The sequence below is a fragment of the Schistocerca piceifrons genome, chromosome X, assembly GCF_021461385.2.
Source record: "Schistocerca piceifrons isolate TAMUIC-IGC-003096 chromosome X, iqSchPice1.1, whole genome shotgun sequence".
Classification (NCBI taxonomy): domain Eukaryota; kingdom Metazoa; phylum Arthropoda; class Insecta; order Orthoptera; family Acrididae; genus Schistocerca; species Schistocerca piceifrons.
Genome location: NC_060149.1, coordinates 688,577,765 through 688,604,588, shown reverse-complemented (window position 1 = coordinate 688,604,588; position 26,824 = coordinate 688,577,765). Strand labels below are relative to the sequence as shown.

Sequence of the window (26,824 nt, the reverse complement as noted above, 5' to 3'; positions counted from 1 at the left end):
GTGAGAGGCAAGTCAGGTGTGTAATGGTATTTCAGTTAATCCGGCACAATATAAGTATTTTTTGATACTGGTTTTCAACCCAGTGTAATATTAATTATTATTCACACTTTTGTTATTTGATAGCAATATGGCATGGCTAAATTCTAATTAAATATGTATTTACAGTCCAGAGTGTGATGCATTGAAAGCAGATGGGAAGGACCTGAGATGTCTCCACCATTTGGAGTTCAGGATAGCATTCCACCCTGTCCTCTACAGCTGCGTCAGGATCAGATTTGAGAGGAACTGCAATATCTGATCCTAGAACTAAAGACCACTCAGCATCTTCAGGAAGACTCGACTGTGTGGAGGTCATGCATCTATAATAAGTAGAATTAGGGACTGAAATGCTGTTGGCATGGCCGGGTCACTACAGTAGTACATGAAGTAAGTAACAATAATTCATGTAGTAATACACCAGATAACACCGCTTTTATCAAATTCCTATAATTTCCTGTATAAAACACAAAAAGTCATGACAAGTAAGCATTTGTTAATCTGATACATTCCACATAATTATAAAGTGTCATAATCATGATCTGTGAAACAAATATTAATTTAATATCTAATGCGATCTGATGAGAATTTTATTTGCAGGTCCAGTCATCAAGAACTGGAGTTCTACAGCATCAACAACAGCCAGAGAAATACTACGTGCTCTTTTCTTCTTGGTAGAAAACAGACTCCTCTGAGGCATAGACTTTCTTTTATGACCCTTATCTGTTTGTCTGAAATAACCATTTTGGGGTCAAACAGCTTCTACATTTGCCTTTAAGGATAACGTAGTTTTTTTGGCTAACTACAGTTCCATTATACATATATAAATTCAGAATTTCATTATAATCAAATAATGTTATCTCCATTGGATTTACTTTACACGCACATGACGCACCATGATGAACACCAGGCTGCCATGGCATAGTGTGTGGTTGTTCAACATGGACCTGATTGCGGGTGTCAAGCCCTGCAAATAATTTTTGGGTTATTATACAGACAAAATTGATAGGTCTAAAAGGTGGAATATATTCCACTGCAAGTAACTTTTAAATCAGAATACTAACACACTACATTGCTACTGAACAACAACATTGTGAATATTACTTAATCTGACACCCTTAGCTGATATGAGGACATTAGAGCAGTATGAGATACATTCGGAATAATAGGTCCGATTGAGTGTTACCTGTTGTGCTGTGCTGCACAATTGGTATGGCATAACCATGCTGCACAGCAACAAACTGGTCCATGTCCAGCCCTGTAAATTAATTTTATATTATAATGCAGACACAGTAAAATAGAATTTAAAGATATGAATATACATTAATATGAATTCAGATTATTATCATACTCAGATATGTTATCTCCATTAGATTTACTTTACACACACCTGATGCACCATGATGAATACCTGACTGCCATAACATACTGTGTGGTTGTTCTACAACATGCAAGTGATTTTTGGTGTCAAGCCCTGCAAATAAATTTCATATCACAATTGACGCAAAATTGATAGGTACTGAAAGATAGTTACGTGCAGTACATTATATGTATATACTATTACATCAGATTCCAAACACACTGCATTGCTACTGAACAGCAAAATTCTAAATTTTACTTAATGTGACATGTTTATTTGGTGTGAGGACATTATAGTAGTACCACTCATATTTAGAATGATGGATCCCATCAAGTTTTACCTGTTTTGCTGTGCTGTACATCTGGCACGGCACGACTATGCTCTGCAGGAACATCATGATTCATGTCGAACTCTGCATATAAATTTCAAATTATAATTCACACAAAGTTGACAGGTACTGAACACAAATTCGTATATTAACCATGAATTACATTTTACTCTGCCAAGGTTCAACACATAAATGTATCTACTCAATAACTTGAAAATTGATACATACCCTCATTCAGAAGTGATTTTACTACTTCACATCTTTCTTCAGCATTTGGAACAGCCAGAGAAATATTACGTGCTGTTTTCTTCTTGGTAGAAAACAGCCTCCTCTGTGGTATTAGCTTTCTTTTATGGCCCTTATCTGTTTGTTTGAAATTACTGTTTCGAGCTCGAACAGCTCCTACATTTGCCTTTAAGGATAACACAGTTTTTTTGGCCAACTGAAGTTCAGTCTCAGTCATTCCACTGACAAAATTGGAAATCTCTGAAATAAGCTTCTGTCTCCCTTCTAACAAAGATTTTGGTGTTTTTGAAACATATTTTGTGCTTACTTCAGCTAATATTGCTGCTCTCTCGCTGGTGGCATCAACATCAGTACCCAGTACCTCTGGACTTTGCAGGGGATTTTCACCGACACTGTCATCTCGGCAAACAGTGTGAATGTGCTTACACATATTGAATCTAATACTGTAATCCATACATGTACAGTAAAACCTATGTATGCACACATTGCAATCACTACATTTTAATTTGCACTCACAGTTGACTCTGTTATCTTTAACAATGTAGACCTCTGAAGATGATGTGGATGGCACTTCCCAACCACCATCTACCTCAGTGATGAGGTCCTTGTCCATTAACAAACTAGTTTTGTGTTTATTACGAATGTCTTGAACTTTGCTTGTAACCTTCCCTTTTACATTTGCTATAAGCCAGTCAAACATCTTGGCTGTAACTAGGGACATTAGTGTAGATATGCCTTTGTCCAGTCGTTTTATCTGTCTTGCATTACCATGTATTTCCTTTAACGTCCTATGCATACTCTCCACATGCATGTTGGTATTGAGCCTGGCATACATTCTGTGACAGTAGGCCCAACACTCCACATTTCCCTCATAGTGTGTCTTGAAGTATGAAACAAATTCTGATGTGTCAGGGTCACTACTGAGCTTCTGCAGTGCTTTTTGCAGTGATTCCTGAAACATACTTACATTTCTCAGCATTGACACTGATTTAATGAGCCGATACACCTCATTTCTTTTATCCAGATCTGAAATTTTCCGCTTGATATTAGTTTTCCATGCTCTGTCCACATGCCAGGTACAATAGAGTCTCATCTTAGGAGCACACATTGTCCTGTCCATGCAATACCGTATGACTCTGCCAAATCAGACATGAATACATTCGGGCAAATTGGTCCAACCTGTGATTTTATGTACTGCAAAAATATACTTAAAACTCGGCGTCCTTCCTGTTCGAAATTAGAAATGCACATGGGAATCCTTGCCTGAGCTCATCCAGTACTAAGAGAGTGGTCACTTCGAAATCATACCCGTTAAGCCCATGGGTTCCATCAATACAGATACAGTCTTCTCCATACTTTGATAACATTTCGCGTTGTGCTCTGTTCATTATCACTAATACAAAATCCTCACTCCTCAGTTCTTGATGTTCACTAGTCGAGTCTTGTGGTTTATAGAATAACACAGACGGATTCTCACTTTCGTTCATTTCTTTTACCCAAGCTTCGACACTGATTGCATCATTTTTATGTCTGACCGACTTGGAGGAGAGGTTATAGCTTGCTGCAATGTTATATAAGTCTTGCTTGGTAGTCAAATGGATTCTCTGCAAGTCCGAATCCTGCAAACTTGTCCGTACGTTATCTAGAACTTTGTCATACGGAAGTCCCATTGCAATATCTGTTGCTATGGTTTCCCGGTCTTTTTGACTCGGGGGCAGGTGCGTTAAATCTTGTTTGTGACCAATGTGGGTCGACACAAAATGTACTTGGTATGTTCCACCTTCGTGTACAGTTACTTTCATCTCTGCAGGGTACTTTCCATTCATTTTGTTGCTGCCTGTCAATTTAAGATGTCTTGTGCCTTTACCTTTTGAGATAAAGTTACCTGACCGATGGCAGCCATAATAATGTGTGGAACTAGTAGACCCATGCGTTTTAATAAACTTTGAATGTGTCGTGCGTTCAGTGTCTTCTTTCCACTGCAAAAACTCGTCTTCATCTGAGAACTGCAGATCTTCGGAATTAAGTTGAATGTGATGAGCAGTTTGTAAATGATCTATCCAACCCTGTTTTGAACTACTTTGAAATGGGCACAATGTACACTTGAAGAACAACCCCCCTTCCTTGCAAACCATGAATATTTCTTTGGTGGCGATACAAATTATTTTTAAGAGAAAAAATTTTGTCACACACATAGCACTGATAAGAAGCTACAGTAGTGGTAGTGGCAACAGGCAGCTCTTGTTGACGGTTTTTGCAAACATGCTGACTGAGATTCTTTCTGTATTTATAGACTTGCCCACACACTTCGCATTTAAAAGCACTCATTTGACTTACTACCTTTAATTGCTGGTTTAATTCAAGTACATGGAGCAAATATTGAAGACATGGGGGCTGGCCAGATTGGCCAAGCGGTTGTAGGTGCTTCAGTCTGGAACTGCGCGACAGCTATGGTAGCAGGTTCGAATCCTGCCTCGGGCATGGATGTGTGTGATGTCCTTAGGTTAGTTAGGTTTAAGTAGTTCTAGGGGACTGATGACCTCAGATGTTAAGTCCCATAATGCTCAGAGCCATTTGAACCATTTTTGAAGACATGGTTGTAAGTGCTACTCTGAGATGAACAGACGGGAATTTGTGTCTGTCTTTCTGACAATTTTAATAGAAGTGATGGATACATCATAATTGCGCAAGATTTCTTGTAGCATAATTCACACAATGTATGCGTCCTCTGAAACATTATGATGTAATATAACACAGCTGGAAATGTTATTAATTTTAGCTTTTTGAAATAGTTAGGTATTTCCCATATTACTGCAGAAGTTGTGTTCTAATGCATGACGATTGGCATAAACGTAAGAAAGTCCCAATTGGACACTGCTGATAGATACTCGTGATGTTTTCCATGTCTCCACTACTGCATTTGTGACCTACACAAGCATGTTTTTATAGGTTTGAAAACATCAAAATTGCTGGAGGTAAAGACAAATAGGTACTTTCAACTCTTAAGATTTATGTCTGTCATTTATAGTGCTGTAAGATTGATTGTTCACTGTCATCATGGTACAAGCAGTATTTCTCCTTGAGTGCCCAATGTAATTATGTTTTTTGTATGTATACTTGTAATCTGTTTCTGTAATACTTTATTATTCATGACACTTCTTTTTGTACCAATGTATCTGCAATTAAATGATTGGCTGTATATTGTCAGAGTACTCAGTAAACTTTTATTTTGTACAACGTACAATATATGTATCATGTTGTAATTTCATTGTACTGTTGGTACTGTATGTATGGAATTATTTCATAATGTTCTAAATTGTACAACTTTTGAATGTTAATGTGGTGTACTATCCTAAGAAACAATTGAAATTGTGGCATGTAGTGTAACACAGATTGTGTTTTCAAATATAGTTATCTGAATAATCAAATATAGTTTGCTACACCATTTGTATGACCAGTGAGAGAATTTAACCATCTATGATTGAGACTGTAGTTTGCAAAGTGCTGTAGTTTGCAAAGTGAAAGGAATTCATTTGTGACCTTTGAGATTTTTTTAATGATTAACTGTTGATAGTACTAGACTTCCAAAGATAGTGGTTTCCCTTTTGGAACATCAGATATTGAGTCCCAGGCTAAATGCACCTTGTTCCCCACATTTGGTTTACTCTGTTGTGTTAGTAATTTATAGAAAGTTAATGATTCAATAAAATTATATCACTGAAGAATTTTCATTTTCATTATTGCACTGCCTGTCCTGCATAATTAAATACCATTCTCTGTGCTGCAGTGTCAAGAAAGTAGTCATCCTAAATATGTTATGTAACATGAATGTACTGAAGGCATAAACAAATTGAGCCTCTGAAGCAAATCTCATAGGTGGTTCACGATTTTATCCCCAGCACCTCCCTGCATATCTTTCTACATTTAACAGAAAATCAGCCCCTAGGCTGAGAGTAAGAATTCTTCTCTATCATTTCAGTCAATAAAGGTCTGCCTGGAAGGTCTTGGAGAGAGCCACTGGTTTGTTTGGAAAGATATGGATAGAGGTAGTAGATTATCAAAGTTTGATGACTGGCTCAATTGGCAAGAGAGCTACTCTACAAAAACCAGTGTGGTATCTGGATTCAGATTCAGGCTGGTTCACAAATTTCATGTTTCATTAATGTTTCAAAAACAGTACACTCCACTGCACTGTAAAAGATTTCATTTTTGCGGTGTATACATCACAAATGGTTCTAATTGTTACATCACTTCCCATGAAGCTAGGTTATTGTTCATGTCTAATAGTGGAAAAACTGGGATGTGACAAACAAATTAAGTCACCATTAATCTCATTATCTTGCAGTTCCTTGGAAAATATTTCTGACCAGTTTCCTGTTTTTTTTTTTTTTTTTATGAAATGCAAGTGCTGCCACCATGCGCCACAGTACTGACGCTTGGTTGAGTTGAGAACTGGTAACACCTAATATCATGACAATACACATGATGTATTGAACAATTAGTCAGGATATTTTAATAACACGGGACATTGAGCCAGAATGGAGTCTGGTCCCTTTTTTCTCACCAGGGTATATCACCCGTGCAAGAATCTTTTCCATGTTCTGTGTGTTTACACATAATCCCTGGGGTTCTTGTTATGCATCCAATAGCCAAGATGGTGACTGCATAAAGATGCAATTAATGAAACATGTACTTCTGTGCAGAACACTTTTAAAATAAAAATATTAGGTCTCACACTATAGATAATTGATAATATTTGAAGTCTTGTGGTGATATACAAAACTTTTCAGAGGATAATAGAATAGCTACATTTTCAGTTGTGATCAGTAACTTAATATCAAGAATGATCTCAAGAAAGAGATGTAAGCTAACTACTGAGAAATTAACTGTCAAGAGTCATGAAATATACTGGATCTAGTGTTATAATGAGACTGATGAATTCTTTTCATGGGAGGAAATTTGCATTACTGTGATAAATGTCAATTTCACAGCAAATTCAATTATATAATCACTTTAATTACCTCCAGAATTTCTATGTCTACCTAATCTTATTATGATCTGAGGTATGTTGGTAGTTGTCTTTGTAGGATTTTGTTGTGAAATGATGTTTGGTGAAATGTAGGATGCATAACACTTAAACAAGTATACTGCAGCTAAATATATTATGAACTGATATAAATAACACTCTGATTTACAGTGTTATGCATTGTTATGTTTTCAGTGTGTGTTGTATCTGATGTACAACTATATTATGAGTAGTAATATAATTCAGAAATGGAATCAGACATTTTAACTTTAGAGCGAGGGTTTTCAAAATAATACTCAATAAAAAATAATTATGTATAAAGGAAACTTACGTTAAAGTGACATGTTCCACATCATTACGAAATATCGTATTCATAATCTATGGAACAAGTATTTATGTATGTATATATAATAGAGATGGTACAATAATACTATTATACAAAATAAAACAGTAATATGTAATACTTATGTATGGTTAGTTTTCACCCACCCCAATATGTGGTTGGGGGATTTGGATTTTAAAAAAAAGTTCAGAGAAACAAAATTTAAACAACAACATTGAGTCATTAGATAAACTCTTGTGAAGAAGGGGAAAATAATTAAAAATATAACAGAATAATTTTGCTGCTTAGTAAATGTGGAACATATTTGGCCAACCACAGCCACCCTCTGGACACACTAAAATCTCCCATGAAAAAAAACGACAGAGGGTCTTTAAGACAAACTTAATGAGATAATCAGACACAAACAAGAGTAGTGTCACTGATTAATCACCAGACTGATGTGAATTATCCATCATCTTTAGAAAAACAATTCTGTTAATCATTTTCAAGTAACAATCAAAATTTAGTAACAAATATTTGCAAAAGTTGACTTGTTGAAGGAACTCAAAAATTCTACTTAATCTCTAATTATTTTCCTTCAAGTCAGCAGATGTTTCTTTGCTAATCAAAGTTCATGAGGATGAATGTGTGAGTAGCTTGGTGGAACATGGAAGTAATGAAATGCTTTCATAATGCTTAAAGACAGCCAACTGGCTGGCTACTGCCCAGTTAGCCATTTTGGGCACTCCCTCTGTCAGGTCTACTTTATCTGGTGCGTGGGTTCAGATGGGGAAGAAGTAACATATACAAAGGTTGACAGCCACGTCCCAATGTGCAGTTTCTGTCAAGATGAACAAGCGGGGTGACAATAGATCTAAGGTAGTAGGTGACCATGTAGGAGTGCTGAAGCAGGTAGCATGCATTGCATAGCATAGAATGATATCTTCAGTCTGTGTGAGACCCTCAGTTTCTCAAACCCTCAACCAGGTGCCACTCCCCTCATATTACACTGTATGCAGGAGAATTATCAGTGAAAACTGAGCAATAACCTCTTAGAGGGTCTCACTGTCAAGGATCATGTGGTGGAAGACACTGACATTAAATAGGCATGTACCATCACAGCAACTGCCTGTGCTGATGTGATTAAGGGTGCTGTAAAGGCTGATATATGTCATTGACAAAAACAGCCAGCCCGCGTTTTGCTCTGTCATTGGTACTGTCTTCTCTTCAGTGGAGGCTATTGTCTACCAACACAGGAGTGTCAATAGGTTCAAAAATGTTCGTTGCAAACAAAGACACAATTGTCTTTACAGCACTATGAGCATCATTTCCTGTATGTGAATTCTGTAACCCATTACATGGGTGCAATTTTATCTACTTTGCTTCTTCTACCCTTCTATTGTGACAGTGGGGCCGCACAGGATTAGCCAAGTGGTCTAAGGCACTGTAGTCATGGACTGCGTGGCTGATCCCAGTGGAGGTTCGAGTTCTCCCTCGGGCATGAGTGTGTGTGTTTGTCCTTAGGATAATTTAGGTTAAGTGGTGTGTAAGCTTAGGGACTGATGACCTTAGCAGTTGAGTCCCATAAGATTTCACACACATTTGAACCTTTTTTTTTTTTTTTTACAGTGGGCAACTGATCTGTGGGCTAGGAAAAGCAGGATTTACAGACGTGAATGTGGAAGCATCGGTGTTGTGTGGGTTGGGGAGCATTTGGCTTTTGGGTAGCAAGCCTACCACTAGAGTTTGACACTGAAACATTTTCTTCCATAATCTTCCAGTTGCCATGACCACTACTCTTATTTCCTTATGACAAGATCACCTGAAGGTGGAGGATTTTGATTGTTTTTGGAGAGTTGGCTCGTGCATATGTTTCTGTTGATGTTGCAGGCAGTGAGGAGCTGGTAATTATGATGATAAATAATCACTCAGCACTTGCTACAAATACTTTTATTCTTGCAGCATATACACAATGGATGTAGCATAGAATAAAAGTATTTGTAGCAAGTGCTGAGTGATTATTTATCATCATAATGCTGCCTGCTTCATGTGTGCCTCAACATATTTACTGTAAGATGTCTTACCCTTGCAAGCCATTACCATAAGACCCAACTAGTGAAATTTAAAACATCACATGGTGCTGATGATGAATGCCCTAACCACTGTACACATTACTACCTGTGTTTACATACTGTGGTAAGTAGGAATGCCAAATCATAATAAATGTAACAGTTTTTCCAGGTCTTTATTGTTCCTACTAGTGACTTGTACTGCATCCATGATCCATTGATAAGCTGCTTCATATTTTAAAATCATGTCCATGAGGTCTCTACATATTACCCTATCTACTATTTGGAGCATAGAAGCAAGCCTAACTGTTCCCTTTTCTATAAGTAGTATGCCATTAAACAGGCCCGTTATTAAAGTATATTGTCAAAATTCAAACAACAGAAACTCCAGGGAAGGATATCAACAGTGTAGGAAAAGACACATTGCTGCTTACCATAAAGTTTATATGTTAAGTTAGAGACAGACACAATTAAAACACACTTAAACACAAGCTTTCAGCCACAGCCTTCATCAGATAAAGAGAAACACATCATTCATTCACACAAGCAAGCACATCTCACACACACATGACCGCCACCTACAGCAGCTCAGCCAAAATGGGGGAGTTGGGGAAACCTTCTCAGAAGATCCCTCCCTTCTCCCATCATCAAAACCATATCCCTAGATACTGGAGCCCTGACAGTTTTATCATAGCTTTCAAATAATTATTTAAGAACTCTGAATCATTATAACTGTTTTTCATGGAACTGAAGTATTTAATGGCTCACGAGGACTTTTTAATATCTGCCGTTATCCACTTGTTTTGTGAGACATTGATATGATGTAGGTACCTCTGGAAATGTCTTTTCAAAATTCAATTTAAAAATGCTGAGAATTTAGAGATTTTCACATTTACATCAGTTTCTCCATATAATTCATCTCAACTTTGGTTTACTTGTTATTTTGAAATATCTTCTATTTTTATTTCTGATAGATGTCTTTCATAAACTTGCAGTTTTGAGGATTTTCTGATGCCAGATTTTACTGTTGTTATTTGCCAGAAATGGTCTGACAGCCAAAGATATTTTTCAGCTACATCACACTTTTCCCTGTCCATGTTTTTATTACACCATTGACCAACAGGGACATGCAAAAACTCTGAAGAATATTGAAGAGGGTTTTGTTTTCATATTTGTGTTTATGTCTCCACAGAGAGGTTTGTTTACTTTAGTGTCTGAGGCTTTTAGAACTTCTGTTAATTTATTGGAAAAAGTTCCCACACTACTACTAGGAATTTGATACACACACAATATGATTAATTTTCTGGTTGTATCAAGCCCTGTTAATTCAGTAGCTGATATTTCAAAGTGTTTGTCTTCACTTATTATAGTAAGGACACACCTTGATTTGAGCCACATTTCTTTTCTTGTATAAATTCACAATCCTCAACCCTTTCGAAGTAGCCCTGCGGTAAGGGTCTGTCCTTACATACAATGCTAATAATACATGTTTGATTTCTGTGTCTTTACACCAGTGCTCAGTGACAGAAACTACTGTGCAGTACAAGGACTGGATTTCACCTTCAGACTGTTGTATTTTATGTTTTATTGATTGTATGATTTGATGAAAAGTTGTTAAGTCTCTGGAATGTCCCATGATACTTCTTCCGATGGGTTCTTGTTTCTTTACGACATGTAAAAATATCCATATTGTAATCTATTGTATCAGATTTTTTTATCTGCTGCAGATACTCTTTAGTTGGGGAAATCTGTTATCTGGATTTATTATAAAGGGATCTGATTCTCCTGTGTATAACAGCAAATATTTCATCATGCTTGGCCCGAGGTACACCCCATATACTATGGTGAATCTACTGTACCAATCTTCTCTTCCTCTTCCTGCTTAGGACTAGGCCATGTCTAGTGAGACACCATGATGGTATTGACTGGCATGACAGCAACATGTGTGAACCTGGCTGCCATCACTGCCTTCTGTAACCCCACATTAATCTGCCTCAAAGTTCCATAAAGGTGTGGCTGATCATGACACTGGGACAACTCATCAAAGTGTACATTTGTGCCATGTGTCAGGGAAACTGTCTTCTCCAGGTCACCACCTATGTCGTATGCCCCATTCCTGTCCAAACTGTTTCCGACCCCTACCCACAATCACCACATGGTCATCTTTTGTGAAATCAGTAACTAAAGACCTTAAGTCCTCCATCATTTGACAAAGCCCTGAATTTACTTTGAATATACTCGTGACCTTGTATGCTACCCTAATTTTTCTGTAACTGAGGCCTACATCTTGCCCATGACTACTACCTAGCAGCACCACATTTTTTCTTCCCAACTCGTTGTATACTCCTAGGTTTCCTGACATTGTTTGAAATGCATTGTACATTTCATGTTGCTAGTCCTACCCAAGGCTCTGCTCCACTGAACTCTGGCAGAAGTAAATACCTGTTTTTTTGCGTTTTTTCTTCCTGCCCACTGCCAGTTCTTAACCACTGTCCTCCCCTTTATCTCTCTTGATCCTGATCAATTCCTACTTGCTTCCTTTTCTGTTCTTCAAACAAAATGTTCCTACTGCATACTCTGCATTTCCAGGAGTTTTCCCAGTGTTCTCCCCACAGCATCTCCTCCCCCCCCCCCCCCCCGTCCCCTCCCACCTTAGTGAGAATATTTTCTACAAGACTGGCAACAAATCACCCTACTCGCTATTCTATAACAGCTTCTGCATCTCTCACTCATGATTGAATTCCATAGAAGAATTAGTTCAAATTTGTCAAGGACGTGAGATTGGCTGTAAGTACGTACACACACACACACACACACACACACACACACACACACACACACACACGATGATAAATTGTTTTGTGTTGTTGCCGCTGTTTACGTTCTGTTTTAGAGGTACAGCGGCAGAAGACTTAATTACTAATTGCTTTGGTTTTGGAGAATCACGTTATAAAGAATGTTTAGATACGTTTTTAAACGTTAGCAACTCAGAAATTGTATGCCTACATCACGTCTGTCTAACCAGTAACAAATACGAACTGTGTTGATAAAAATGAATTAAAACGTTTAATTACTCTTTTCTGGTAAGAACAGACAGAATAGACACTACTGGAACTAACTGCTGCCTTGTTTTAACGAAATTTAAATTATTAAGAAAACTTAAGCAGATATTTTATTGTTTATGTAACACAATATTTCGGCCTACGTCGCGAGTATTGGGATTTCTATTAAACGAATTGCTTTTAAGAAAAAGTATTACTGAAAACGCTAAATATTTATTTCGTAACAAGAACGGATACTACAGCAAGTATACAAAATAAGAGCTCCTACTTCTTAAGGCACTCCTGCACCCACACAACATTTAAGTCACTACAGATAAACTGAAAGTAGATCAATAAATAGTACGTAATTTTTAAGTGAATTAGTCGTTCCATTGAAGTATTTGGTAATTATAACAATAATTCGTAGGTTGCAATATACCTACTTCTAACTTTACATACAGACGCAAATACTATATTAATGAAATACCTCATGTGTCATGTATGAAAAATACGACTGTCTTCATAACGTTTTTGTTATCAGTATGATTTTTATATTCTTCACTTCTTTAGGTCTAATGAGTCAAGCTACATTTTATAAACATAAAAATATTGAGTCAAGTGAGGACATTGTAAACAAGTAGGCCTGTCTATTCTTATTGGATTATTGCTTCTATTCCGTAGCAGAATATTTTGGATGTTTGAGATACAGGGACTAGAAACAAGATAGTGAAGCTAATGAAAATAGTGCAAGCTGTTTGGTGGATAAAGCTTACATTTATGTCTCTACTGACATAATACAGTATTTTTACTGTGCTGTTTTGGTTTGTTCTGTGTCTTATAATCTGGAAATATTTTTTTGGATGAATAAAAGAAATAAACTCTGTTGCCATCTGCGACATCGTAAGCTTTTATTACCGACATACGTAACATTTCCAATCACATTATTTGCGAAGTGTAGTTTTCCCGAAAGATCACGTTATATTAAGCGATTAATTTGATGCTAATTGGCTCACATTATAATTAACAGACAGCACGTTTGTATTTCGCTTTCATTTATTATTTTAAATCATTTGTGATTATTTGTTCCGCTTGTTGTAAATACCATTAGGTACCGGAAATCCATTTTAAGTTATAGACACTTCTACTTCGTCAATAACATACAGTTATAATCGTAGTCGTGTCTGTAAACGTTTACATTAATACCTGAAACTTAAAGTCTTTGCATTATACGTTGGAAATTGTTCATTTTCTAGTTCTCGTTCTAGGAGTAACATATCTGCGACGATGTGTATCGTTTTGCTCCGGTTGGGCGGAGCATCTTGCTGATCAGGGGTGGAGCTTAAGTGGGGTGGGCGGGGACTGTGTCGGGATCTTCGCAGGTTTTAAGCTCATGTCAATAGAACGTGGAAAGACGAAGTGGACGTTGGCACCACCCAGAGGACGGACTCGCCACGCCTTTTGGACAGCCCCTCGTGTTGTTTCAGCCAGTAGTTATAGAATGCACAAAAATGAACAAAAAAATCACGTAAGTACATTTTTTTTTCTAGTCAACGGTTAAACTTGATGTCCACTGCGGTGTGTACCCAAAATGATTCCGCTCTGTATTAGGTGCACAGAACGTAGAAGGAGGAAGCGGACGTTTGCCCCTCCCAGACCACGCCCTGGCCACGCCTTATGTACAGCCCCTTGTTACATTAGCCAATAGCCGTAGAATGCTGAAAAACAAACAAAATATTAACCAGACAACCATTTTTTTCAGTTGACAATTGAACTTGATGCCCAACCCTATGTGTACCCGTAATGATTCTGTTCTGTACTAGGAGAACAGAACAGGGAAGGAGGAAGTAAAGTTGGCGCCGCCCAACCACACCCTAGCCACCTAATATAGGCAAACCCTTCATCTAATCCTAGCCAATAGTAATTCATTCCGTGTATGTGTCAAATGATCTCTTCTTATCCATATTTCGATAATAGATTGATATATTTTACCATCATTCAGTAATTCAATAATTTACATGCTCCTGTATTTGTTATTAAGGATAACATTTTTCTCGCGCTAGTAGTCTAAAGTTCTACACGTTTATGGAAGGCATAATATGTAATTCTGGGAATATGTGGTACATAACGTTAGAAAAGAGTGATATAAGTAACAGGACCAAGTGTGTTCTGATGTACGAACTAACTAAAATATGGTAGTATGAGTCGGCACGTTCACAGACTGGGAACATTAATAGAACGAGGTTGTGCTGTTTTAAACAGACTTGGATTCTGTTCTTAAAAATTGGTTTTTCCGTAGTGTAAGTACTTATGCATTCGAATTATGTTGTTTTGATTCTTATACCATAATACTATAAAACGTGCACCACCTCCGCAAATGAGGGACACAGGTAAAGAAAATTATTACTGCTGTAGCCTTCCGAATTTATAGCCACCGCAGACTAAGAAACGGATTACATTAAGTCTCTGCTTGTTGCTAGGTTGGTAGTCATTTCAAAGACTGTTTACGCGAGTAGCGTGTAACAGAGCTCTACGTCTGTCAATAGTTGAACACAGTTGGTTTATACCTCCTTTCATTCGTGCTTGAACGTAAAGACAACGATGTTTCCCACTCTGTTCAGGTCCACGTTTGCCTAGTCGCGCAATCCATTCCATTCATTATTGTGCTAGTCTGAGCACGATTCAAAGCACACATGCCTTCGACAAGCCATTAATAACCATCGACGACAACCGTGCAGGTGTCTGACAGTTGTTTTTTTTTTTTTTTTTTTTTCTACGATTGAAGTAGTGGCGACACACAAACGCCAACGGCGTCTGCTCATGGCGAAATGAACGAAAGGTTACATAACGATCGTCAGTTCCCCTCTATACTTTACGAGTTCGTTCAAGGACTTGGCCGGGATTTTGCAGAAGGGGAGGTCCGATCTGTTGAAGAGAACGTTAAAAAAGCTCATGTCTTTCATTTATTATGCAAAAACAACTATTTATTTTTAGATTTTGTGTTTATACAGGCCTATATATAATTTGCAGTTTGGTTTCATATATACAGAAATAGGGAACGGCAAAGCAAGTATATATATGATAACTTCAGCGTACTGCCAAACGAATTAAAATTCCCATACAATTCACTGCCTGTTTGCTAACACAACACATATCAGTCTTCTAATATAATGATCACTCTCTTAATGCAGAAAAATTTTAGCATTACGCCTAATTACTTATAAAAGTTAAACGGATTCAAATATCTTTTTGTAACAACCATCTTGCTCCTACTACAATCTACGTGTTCCGAAAGAATGGCTGTGGTGCACGCGATATAAAAGCAGCGTTCTCCAAAAGAAGGAAACTTGAAAATGCTGCAACCTCACAGGATGAAACACCGATTGCGGTTCTTCCTTTTTGTGGTGCGATTTCCAGCAAAATAGGAAGAGACCTGCGTAGACGTGGTATAAGACCGATTTTTCGTCTCCTAAGAAAATTAAGGAGATGATGCGCCCTGTTAAGGACAATCACGGCCTCAGGGCCCCTCGAGTTTATAATATACCCTGTGAGTGTGGAAGCTATTATATAGGTCAGACGATTCGTACATTTTCCGACCGCTGTGTAGAACACCAACGCCATATTAAAAATAGAGAACTGGAGAAATCGGCAATTGCGGAGCACAGCCTCACGAACAAACATAAAATATTGTTCGATGAAACTAAAATTCTGTCCCATGCCTCCATGTACTGGGATTCTGTTATTAAGGAGGCTGTTGAAACAAGAATGAGCCAAAAGAACTTTAACTGCGATAGCGGATACCATCTGAGCTGTGTGTGGAAACGAGTGCTTGATGCAGAGAAGCAGCAGAGACGTTCCTTCCAAGGTTTACGTTCAAATGGAAGCGGTGGCGCCACCGCCGTACACAGTGACACCGTGTGAGACAGCAGTACGTAATCGCCGACCAATCAGAAGCCGTCTTCGGGCTATATAGAGGCTACCATAGTAGCAGTGGAGACAGTCAGCTCCTGACTATGACGATGGAAGTAATCGTCGAAAGCTCGAGATTTGATCTGGAACTGACGCGGCAAGAATACCGAGTATGTTTTATACATAAGATTTAGGAACCAGGTTTTAAATTGGAAGACATTTCCAGGGGCAGATGTGGACTCTGACCACAATCTATTGGTTATGAACTGTAGATCACAACTGAAGAAACTGCAAAAAGGAGGTAATTTAAGGAGATGGGACTTGGATAAACTGACTAAACCAGAAGTTGTACAGAGTTTCAGGGAGAACATGAGGGAACAACTGACACGAATGGGGGAAACAAATACAGTAGAAGAAGAATGGGTAGCTTTGAGGGATGAAATAGTGAAGGCAGCAGAGGATCAAATAGGTAAAATGACGAGGGCTAGTAGAAATCCTTGGGTAACAAAAGAGGTACTGAATTTAATTGATGAAAGGAGAAAATACAAAAATGGAGTAAATGAAGCAGGCAAAAGGAATACAAACGTCTCAAAAATGAGATCGACAGGAAGTGCAAAATGGCTAAGCAGGTATGGCTAGAGGACAAATTTAAGGATGTAGAGGCTTATCTCACGAGGGGTAAGATAGATACTGCCTACAGGAAAATTAAAGAGGCCTTTGGAAAAAAGAGAGCCACTTGTATGAATATCAACAGCTCAGATGGAAACCCAGTTCTAAGCAAAGAAGGGAAAGCAGAAAGGTGGAAGGAGTATATAGAGGGTCTATACAAGGGCTATATACTTGAAGAGAATAATATGGAAATGGAAGAGGATGTAGATGAAGATGAAAGGGGAGATACGATACTGCATGAAGAGTTTGACAGAGCACTGAAAGACCTAAATCGAAACAAGGCCCCGGGAGTAGACAACATTCCGTTCAAACTACTGACATCCTTGGGAGAGCCAGTCCTGACAAAACTCTACCATCTGGTGAGCAAGATGTACGAGACAGGCGAAATACCCTCATACTTCAAGACGAATATAATAATCGCAATCGCAAAGAAAGCAGGTGTTGATAGATGCGAAAATTACCGAACTATCAGTTTAATTAGTCACAGCCGCAAAATACTAACGCGAATTCTTTACAGATGAATGGAAAAACTGGTAGAAGCCGACCTTGGGGAAGACCAGTTTGGATTTTGTAGAAATATTGGAACACGTGAGCCAATACTGACTGTAGGCCTACAACTTATCTTAGATGAGAGATTAAGGAAAGGCAAACCTACGTTTCTAGCATTTGTAGACTTAGAGAAAGCTTTTGATAATGTAGACTGGAATACTCCCCTTCAAATTCTGAAGGTGGCAGGGGTAAAATAGAGAGTGTGAAAGGCTATTTACAATTTGTAGAGAAACCAGATGGCAGTTATAAGAGTCGAGTGACACGAAAGGGAAGCGGTGGTTGGGAAGGGAGTGAGACAGGGTTGTAGACTCTCCCCAATGTTATTCAATCTGTATATTGAGCGAGCAGTGAGGGAAACAAAAGAAAAATTTGTAGTAGGTATTAAAATCCATGGAGAAGAAAAAAACTTTAAGGTTCACCAATGACATTGTAATTCTTTCAGAGACAGCAAAGGACTTGGAAGAGCAGTTCAATGGAATGGGCAGTGTATTGAAAGGAGGGTATAAGATGAACATCAACAAAAGCAAAATGAGGATAATGGAATGTAGTCGAATTAAGTCGGGATATGGTGAGTGAATTAGATTAGGAAATGAGACACTTAAAATAGCAAAGGAGTTTTGCTATTTGGGGAGCAAAATAACTGATGATGGTCGAAGTAGAGAGGACATAAAATGTAGACTGGCAATGGCAAGGAAAGCGTTTATGAAGAAGAGAAATTTGTTAACATTGAGTATAGATTTAAGTGTCAGGAAGTCGTTTCCGAATGTATTTGTATGGAGTGTAGCCGTGTATGGAAATGAAACATGGGCAATAAATAGTTTGGACAAGAAGAGAATAGAAGCTTTTGAAATGTGGTGCTACAGAAGAATGCTTAAAATTAGATGGGTAGATCACATAACTAATGAGGAGGCATTGAATATAATTGGGGATAAGAGGAGTTTGTGGCACAACTTGACAAGAAGAAGGGATCAGTTGGTAGGACATGTTCTGAGGCATCAAGGGATCACCACTTTAGTATTGGAGGGGAGCGTGGAGGATAAAAATCGTAGAGGGAGACCAAGAGCTGAATACACTAAGCAGATTCAGAAAGATGTATGTTGCAGTAGTTACTGGAAGATGAAGAAGCTTACACAGTACAGAGTAGCATGGTGAGCTGCATCAAACCAGTCTCAGGACTGAAGTCAACAACAACAACAATTATTATTCTTATTTATGCACATGTGACTGTGCTAACTGTTTGTCATGCCCCTCTCCAGGCTTTAGCACCGATTCATTTTTACATCTTATAAGCATGATGGGTACTGAACCTCAGCTCAATTGTTAATAAGTTGGCATTTAAAAGATGTCGCATCAGTATAAATGCCTGAAACTGTGTCAAATCTATTCAGAGACACTGGTTAAACTGATCTTTTTGTTTTGATTTAGCAGAGGCATTGCTTTCATTTCTAGTTAGGAGTATCCTGAGTACTCCTTATCTTCATCTTGGTAATAAATGATTTTAGTATGCACCATTAAACATTTGCTTTTCACACTGTTCTTTTCCATGAATATCATCATTTTGGCTATGGTTGTCCATCACTTTGTTTCACTTACCTTTCGCTAATACCAGTACCATTATTTATGTAAACAAATTGTTTGCTGGTACATTTATTCTGGTTATGATATTAGAATTGGCAGGAACAATTAGCGAAAGTAACGACTGGTTGTGGAGCAAGCAGTGCTTTGTCAATCAAGGGCTGTATTCTGCAAATCTTATGAAGGCTGTCATAAGTTGTTCCCTATAAACATCGCTACTGCTTGAGGGCACTTATTTATAAATATTTTATTTGCAAGGGTTGGTGCTTTTCTGAAAGCAGGATGGTTTTATTCAGGATTCCACTGCACCATATGATTCCCCATTCTTTTGGCTACAAGTCCGTATTTCACAATCTAATCTTCATTCATTTTGAAGCCTTATGCCATCGTACTCGGAGAGCCTGTATGCTTGCAAGGAACCACTTTACTGGTCAATGTTGGAGTCATTGTCTTCCTGCATCAATAACCACTCTATCATCCAGATGTTCTTTCTGTCGACTGCATCCTTCATTGGGCCACACACATAGAAGTGAGAAGGTCAAAATTTGAGGAGTAAGGTGGATGAGGGAGAACAGTTCAATGAATTTTCATTCAGTTGAGCAGTGAGGTGTTTGATTGCGATTCATTGATTACATTGAATGACAGTGTCCACATGTGACAACACTGCAGTAGCCACAGCTGCGTGTGGTCCGCCGGCACATGTGAGATCGGACATGTTCATTGTGAGACCTAGTTGCGATGATAACAGACACCTTGCCCAATGACTTGCCAAACTTTTTTTCACTGCCTTGTCTCTGTGGACATTCTGCAAATGTTCATCAAAAGAAACTCAATGACCACTCTCTGCTTGGAATGCTGCCACCTATGAGAACTTCATGAAACTATAGGGCTGAAGTGGGACTACCTCATGATGCCCATAAGAAATTCAGAATTTTTCAACTGATATTGGCAAAGAAAAGTATTATGTAGTGTTACTTATTGAATGACCATCGTAGTTCCTTGGGATATGACTCAGTCTTTATTTCATTTTGGTTGTAATAAAATGTGTTACAGCATAGTGCAAATAAATAGATATGAAGAAACACTTTTACAGGAATGGTAAACTTCATGTGTACAGTACAAATGTGAAACAGCTTTGCATGTAACTTCTTTCATGTGAGAGGAGATTTCTGGATGCAAGTGCTTTCTGTATGGAACTTCAGCCACATTAATTAAGACACAAGCAGATGAGTCAGCTAGAGCTATTTAATAAATCACAATGATTTATTGATTTTTATGTAGACTTTTTTAACAGTTTACTTCACTACAGTTTCTGTGAACCAGACCTGAAACAAAAAGTGGAGAGAATAGCCCTCCAATCCAATCAGTCATATGAAGGTTTGTGTGTCCGCTGCAGCTGATGTGGTAGTGAATTCCTTGATTGAGTGGAGTGTGTTTTCACCAACTCAGCATTAATTAAATCCTGAGCTTTCTGGTCATCACGACTCATGACATGAGGCCACAGGTACCTAGTTCTGCCAGTAGATACAAAACTCAGTGTTTTGTCTTTAGAGAGAAATGTCCAATACGTGTATGGTAGCCATGTTTCTGTCTAACAGTGGCAGCAAGTACTCGTGGTTAAAAACCAAGTACAAACTCCACTGTTATAGCTCTGTTACTGAGGCAAAAACATAAGTTGAAATTGTGGAAAATATGCTAGTAAATGAGTTTTGAACTATTATATTATTAATGGAGCAATAATACATCTCTCTAGTGCTGTTTATGCTAATGTATGTCAACAATAAACTCTCCACGATCATGCTACATTTACCTGCTTTGAAGTTTGTTCAGGAGACAAATTGATAAACTAACAAGAACATAGATTACAAATTGAGAGGTCTTAAGATTTGTTTTCCATGTGAGGTGCAAGAAGCTAAAGTCCAAACACATGTTATGCCAGATAAGGTAAACCTCAGAGTAGAGATTAATGTCATATGCCTGTGTGCTATGTCATGAGACTGCAACCTTTAAGCTAAAGTACTGTCAATAGGATTTGTTCAGCAAAATATCTTCAATCAGATAGTTGTTTACCACCAAGTCTTACAGTAACCAACTACACAAGAGAAAAAGAAAATGGCTCATAATTTATCCACACCACCAAAACCAATACAAAGCCTAGTGTCCTGGATCATGATAAAACTAAGACTGAAACTTCATGTTACCAGAAAGAATTGGGGGAAATAAAGTTAGTCCATACAAAATTCATTTGTTTCCATACTTGATGGAATGAATGTTGTTTGCATAAACAAACTCATATGGTGACTCTTAACTCTGAGAGTCATTGCGAGTAAAGTTTGGTTTTTACAAACAATTATTGTGACAGGCATGCTTCACTGTAGTCATCTATTAGACTCTACTACATAAAAATTCAAAAGGCTGGGTAGAATCTACAGAAAGATCTGCTGGTCAACTGCAAAGGCACTTTTTCCCGGGTTTTCTATACCTCCTCTGTTTACTGCTAATGCCCACTGATTTCTTCTTCCTTCATTCTGTGGATAAATGGGCATATGAAATGCATTGGTACTATTGATGAAACTTCCTGGCACATTAATCTTTTTTTAATTTGTGAGGAAGTTTTATTTTAGCACTCTTCCACAGAGCAAAAATTCAATCTGGAGCATTACTGATGTATATCAGTCATTTTACATATCTGTTTTAAGTTTTAATTTATTTCATGTTAGCCAATTTCAAAATAAGATGATGTTAATTTCAGCTGAAAATTATGATTCAGTGTTTGTTTATTTTAATTTACACTTGACAAAAAAGTATAGAACTAAGGAACAGTAAAAAAAGTGCCATAATGGGGATTCAAACCAAAGACCGTTCTACTATCAGCCTGCAACATTATATGTCCAGCTAAAGGCATCTCATTAATATGTGTGAATTGTATTCCACCACTTAAGTGACTTTAAAATATTCTCAATTTTTTTGGCAACTTTTTTATTTTAATTTTTGAAATTATTTTGCAGTGCTTTAGGAGACTGAAATCTGGACACAGACTTTCAAATCCGATAGCTATATGTAAAGAAATAAACTCATTTACATGATCATTAGTGTAAAATCTATACAATGTGCTGTCTTATGAGAGTTCAATCAGATACAGAGTGCATAAGAAATCTGACCATAACTCAAATACACTGCAGTCATTTTCACAAGTATAGAAGAGGACGACTCACTGAGTGTACGTACATCTACTAGCATGTACTTAGTGGCCTGACGTCATGAACTGTAACCCCAGGAAGCTCAGGGTTTACCATTGAGTTTCCCATGTTATTATCCTGGTAGACATGGTTGCTAGATGGGTGCACATCTGTGATCAGTATGTTGGACTGTCTTCTCATAGTGTGCTCCCATGGAAGGTTACTTTTTATGTTTGACTTGTGCCACGTACTTTACTACAAACAAAGTATTGACATTGGGGTTAAATTGGGAGAAAGGTTATTTGGCAGGACCAGGCTACTATCATATTGTTGTTCTTTCTTTTAAGTTAGATTAGTGTGTAAATTTATAAGAGTCAGTCTAATGGTAGCTAGATTGAGCAGTCAAAGAATCATGACAGTTAAGTACTCAGTCAAAAGTTGATGGACTGATTTTATTTCCAGACCATATTTCATGGAGATGAGTAAGTAACTTGAGTAATGGGGTTCATAATATAACTCTTGTTTGCATGTGGATAAGAAGTTCCTCAGTATCTCCCATATACTTACTTTGGAGGTCTTATTTTCCTGCATACTTTTGAATATTGCATTCCTTTGATTCTGTTTAAATAATATAAAGTGGCCATTCTTGATGGGAGCAATAAATGTTTACACATAACATCATGGAAAGAGATGTATGAGATTTTGTTTACAAATTCAAGGATTATATTCAAAGCTTTTTAATTTCCATTGCTCATTACCCAACATAGTGGAGTAGCTTTCTGCATTCATAAGTATTTCAAGCAGATTGACATTTACTTGAATGTCAGCTAATCAAGTCAGACAATAAGGAAGTACATAAGAGAGTGCTGAGAATCTGAACTAGGAGGGAGGGGTCAAATACTCAGCCAGTCTGCATTTATCCAGTTTTGTATCATTTGGTTTATCCATACCATAAAACAGGAATATATACATTCTTCAAAAGAAGTTATATGTTAATGTAGTAAGCTAATGCTAAGCATTCATTTATTTCCCAACACCAGTTGCTGCACACACAACATAAACAGTATTTCACAAAGTGAAAAGCCAGTACATTCATTTCCAGAAGAGAAATCAGTGCTCAACTGTAAGTGTCTGACATACAATTTGGCTTATGAAATAACTATTTTTCACAGAATTTTAGTTCCTGGGAACTGAAAAGCAGACTGTGAATGAATGAGTTGTAACTTTGGTGCTACCATCTTTAGGCAGACCTCATTGACTGCCACTATAAGGGCAACACAGAATTGTATTACTAAAATATAGCAGTCTCAGTCAATGCACTTAGGAAATTCTTGATGGCAACAGTTGTGTGGTGAGGGCTTCAAGCTCATGTAGTTGGTGCATCTTCCAGTCTTTATGTGTACCCTTGACTGATTTCAGTATTTGTAGGCTACTAAGCTGCAGTAATGGTTCACCTTTTGTCCTGTTATCTCAAAGTAGACACCCTGTGACCTGGTGTCCATTCCAGTATGTGTCTGTGTAAAAAGTTTGTAAGGCAACAGCATGTCCTGTACTAAGGAGATAAGCATAGTGCCTATGTCCAACTTATCCAGTGAATAGGATGAATTGAAGATTTCTCTTGCTTGTCACCTAGTCTTAATCCGTGATGGTGTGGAACTCAACCTCCTAATACCTTAAGACCAAAACAGGATCCAGAAGCACTCTGGTAACTGTGTTTGATCCTTCTCACTGGATTTTTAAATCCTGATGTTTATGCACCAATTGTGAACATCACGTAACTTGATGCATGCAGTAATTCAATTTAAGTATTATTTACTATGTGATGATGTATACCCTCTGATATATACTGTACAGGTACTCACAAACACTCTTGAATTTCAGAAACATCTATTAGTCCATAAAATCTATTTAGTTAACAACAAATTTAGTTTTCTTGTTTAAAGTTTTGTGCATATGCATGTAATGTAACAATCCTCCAGCTGTGAATTATAACAGTTCACAACTGCCTGTGTGAAAAATCGCTAGCTCTACATGTGAATAGTGGCTTAATTCACATGTTTTCTAACTTCCATGGTCTTGGTTTCTGTTTTCTAGGTTTCTCTCTACATCTGAATGCCAATTAATCACTTTTGATACCAGGTACAGCATGCTCAGAATGTGTCATTAAATTTAGACAGGGCCAAGGTTTCAAATATGTGTCACTGGCATGACTAATTTCTGTAATACCATTGGTTTTGATCTCATAGAAGTTCCCCTTCATCCTTGGCGAGGATTCTGTCTGCAGTAGTATTTTGAATACCAACATACTCCACTAGTATTTCTTTCACAACTAACTGCAAGACTCTAGTTTTGCTGCAGTTGTCTCCTATTCTCTCAGAGTAAACTACACTTCCAACATGGCAATACTATCCATTCTTATTATTAGTAGTGTTCTTAATGATGAAATTTCAGCAGCTCTGTTGTATGTGTCCCTTATATTATGTACAGTTCCCACGTTCTTCAGCATAATATTCTAATACCATTAGAAACACAAACTAGTTGCCTAATACTATTTTAGCTTCACATGAGATATTTTAATTGACATTTACAATGAGCATGATTGTGATTATGGGCACAGTTGGAAGTTGAAATTGATATTTTGCTTTGACATAGACTATTATCTTTTCTGGATAGTGAACTCTGTTTCATGAATCTTGTATAGCTATGCAGTATCACTGTGTAGTGTGTGGTAGATTGCATTTCTAGTACCATTATAGTATTATCCCATCCATAGTCCATCTATGAATGGTGCCCTGGAAGGTCTACTATTGATAATTCTGCATACAAGTTCTAATTACACTAACTGTGTCATGGTGGTCATCTTGGGTGCACTATATGTGAGTAAATAGTGTGTTGGTCTGCTATCTCTGAACTTTACACTCCAGGAATTTCCAAATTAAGACTCATACAACAAATTCAAACCTAACATTGACTTTGACATTCTTCTTGTTTGACAGTAAATCTGTTAATCATAACAGAAAATCTGAATCTTTATACCAAAACCCATACTACATGGTGTGGGTGGAGAGCACTACAAGTTGCATTGTAATTTCCTGCCTTTCCTGGTCCATTTGCAAGTGGTGCATGAGAGAATCACTATCTATTAAACTCCTTAAGAGCCCTGTTTTCCTTGTCATGGTCATTTTGTGGACACTTAACCAATTGTTCTGCATGTACCTCTACATCTTCATTTATACTCTGCAAGCCGCCGTATGATGCATGGGGGAGGGCACCTTGTGTCACTACTAGTCATTTCCTTGGAATATATGCTTTCAGAATCTGGGAGTTAGTTGTATATGTTAAATAAATACTTTACTCTGACACTAACAGATCTGCTTGTTTGAAGCTTAATTCTGTGGCTCAACACTGAATACATATATCTATACATGTACATTTAGGAGTGCATGGTATGTAGACACTTTGAGGCTGTTAGTTCACCTTTTCTGATGGTTTATTTTGTTAATCAGTTTGTATTCTCCACATATCTCATTAATGCTATACAATACACAGTACGTGTGGTACTGCAACCACTTCCTTTGATTACAGAGACATTCCAGGTACATGATAAGACAACTGACAAATCTTCCTAATAAGCACTATTTTGCGAGATGTCTTTATCATTTCTAGAAACAATATCTATTTGGATGTAACAGCATGAACAACATTTGAATGTATAGTCTTGGAATTCTGAGGATTAATCATGATCAGTAAACTAATAACAGATGTTTAGATTGTCACATTACTTGTCCTGTTATTAATAATGTTCATGAATATTAAAGATATGCAAGAGTATTATGTAAGCCAGCTTACAATGTACATCTGGTGCCAGGATTATTTGCTGCCATCCCTCTTGCACTTGTTTATGGTGCATGTGGTAACCCAGCATCAATTGAAGTACTTATGATCTTAGATCATCCTCTTTTAGTGATCCCATGTATTGGATGATGTAATAATTTGCCCATCTATTATTTAAACATATTCTCTTGCAAATTGGACATTTAATTGTTTATGGTAAATCGATACTTGACTGTGAGATGGTTAGGTCTCAGTCTGATTGTGACTTCTGTTGTACATTGGATTCCTGTATCTATACTCCAGATGCCACCTTAATGCTCTATGATGGAGAGTAATTCTGTATTTCACTAATCATGCTGTTTTGTTCTCAGTTTAATCACAGATGGTAAATATGATGGTAAGTGTCAATGATCCTCCTTCTGAGCTTTTAGTTGTCAGATGTTTTGGTCCTTATCACTTTTACGAGCAAAGTCTGAAATGAAGGAATAGTTAGCTTGACAAAACTTGGTACATATGATCTTGAAATTGTGACAAAAGTTTGTTTTCAGTAAATTGATGAAGGATTTTGTGGATGTTATATTTACTTGTTTCATGGTAATAGTATTTATGATAATTAAACATCTGTGTGTGTACTTGGCATCCAACTCACAGTGTAAGGTAGAGTATACTTCTACTAGAATTATC

The 26,824-nt window shown here is 37.5% G+C and overlaps 3 protein-coding genes across 3 annotated transcripts; all 3 read right to left on the bottom strand.

Moving 5' to 3' along the window:
- Positions 1-755: 755 nt before the first annotated feature.
- Positions 756-1,837, bottom strand: LOC124722615. Its single transcript, XM_047247751.1, has 4 exons — positions 1,737-1,837; positions 1,427-1,510; positions 1,223-1,294; positions 756-1,003 (listed from the first exon to the last, which is right to left on the bottom strand). Exons 1-4 carry the CDS (start codon positions 1,798-1,800, stop codon positions 756-758), a joined length of 468 nt encoding a protein of 155 aa, XP_047103707.1. The 5' UTR covers positions 1,801-1,837.
- LOC124722614 lies at positions 1,834-3,078 on the bottom strand. The gene is made up of 2 exons (XM_047247750.1): positions 1,953-3,078; positions 1,834-1,853 (listed from the first exon to the last, which is right to left on the bottom strand). The coding sequence occupies exons 1-2, from the start codon at positions 3,076-3,078 to the stop codon at positions 1,834-1,836; spliced, it is 1,146 nt and encodes a 381-aa protein (XP_047103706.1).
- Positions 3,079-3,178: 100 nt separating this feature from the next.
- LOC124722613 lies at positions 3,179-4,165 on the bottom strand. Its single transcript, XM_047247749.1, has one exon. The coding sequence runs from the start codon at positions 4,163-4,165 to the stop codon at positions 3,179-3,181; it is 987 nt and encodes a 328-aa protein (XP_047103705.1).
- Positions 4,166-26,824: the final 22,659 nt, after the last annotated feature.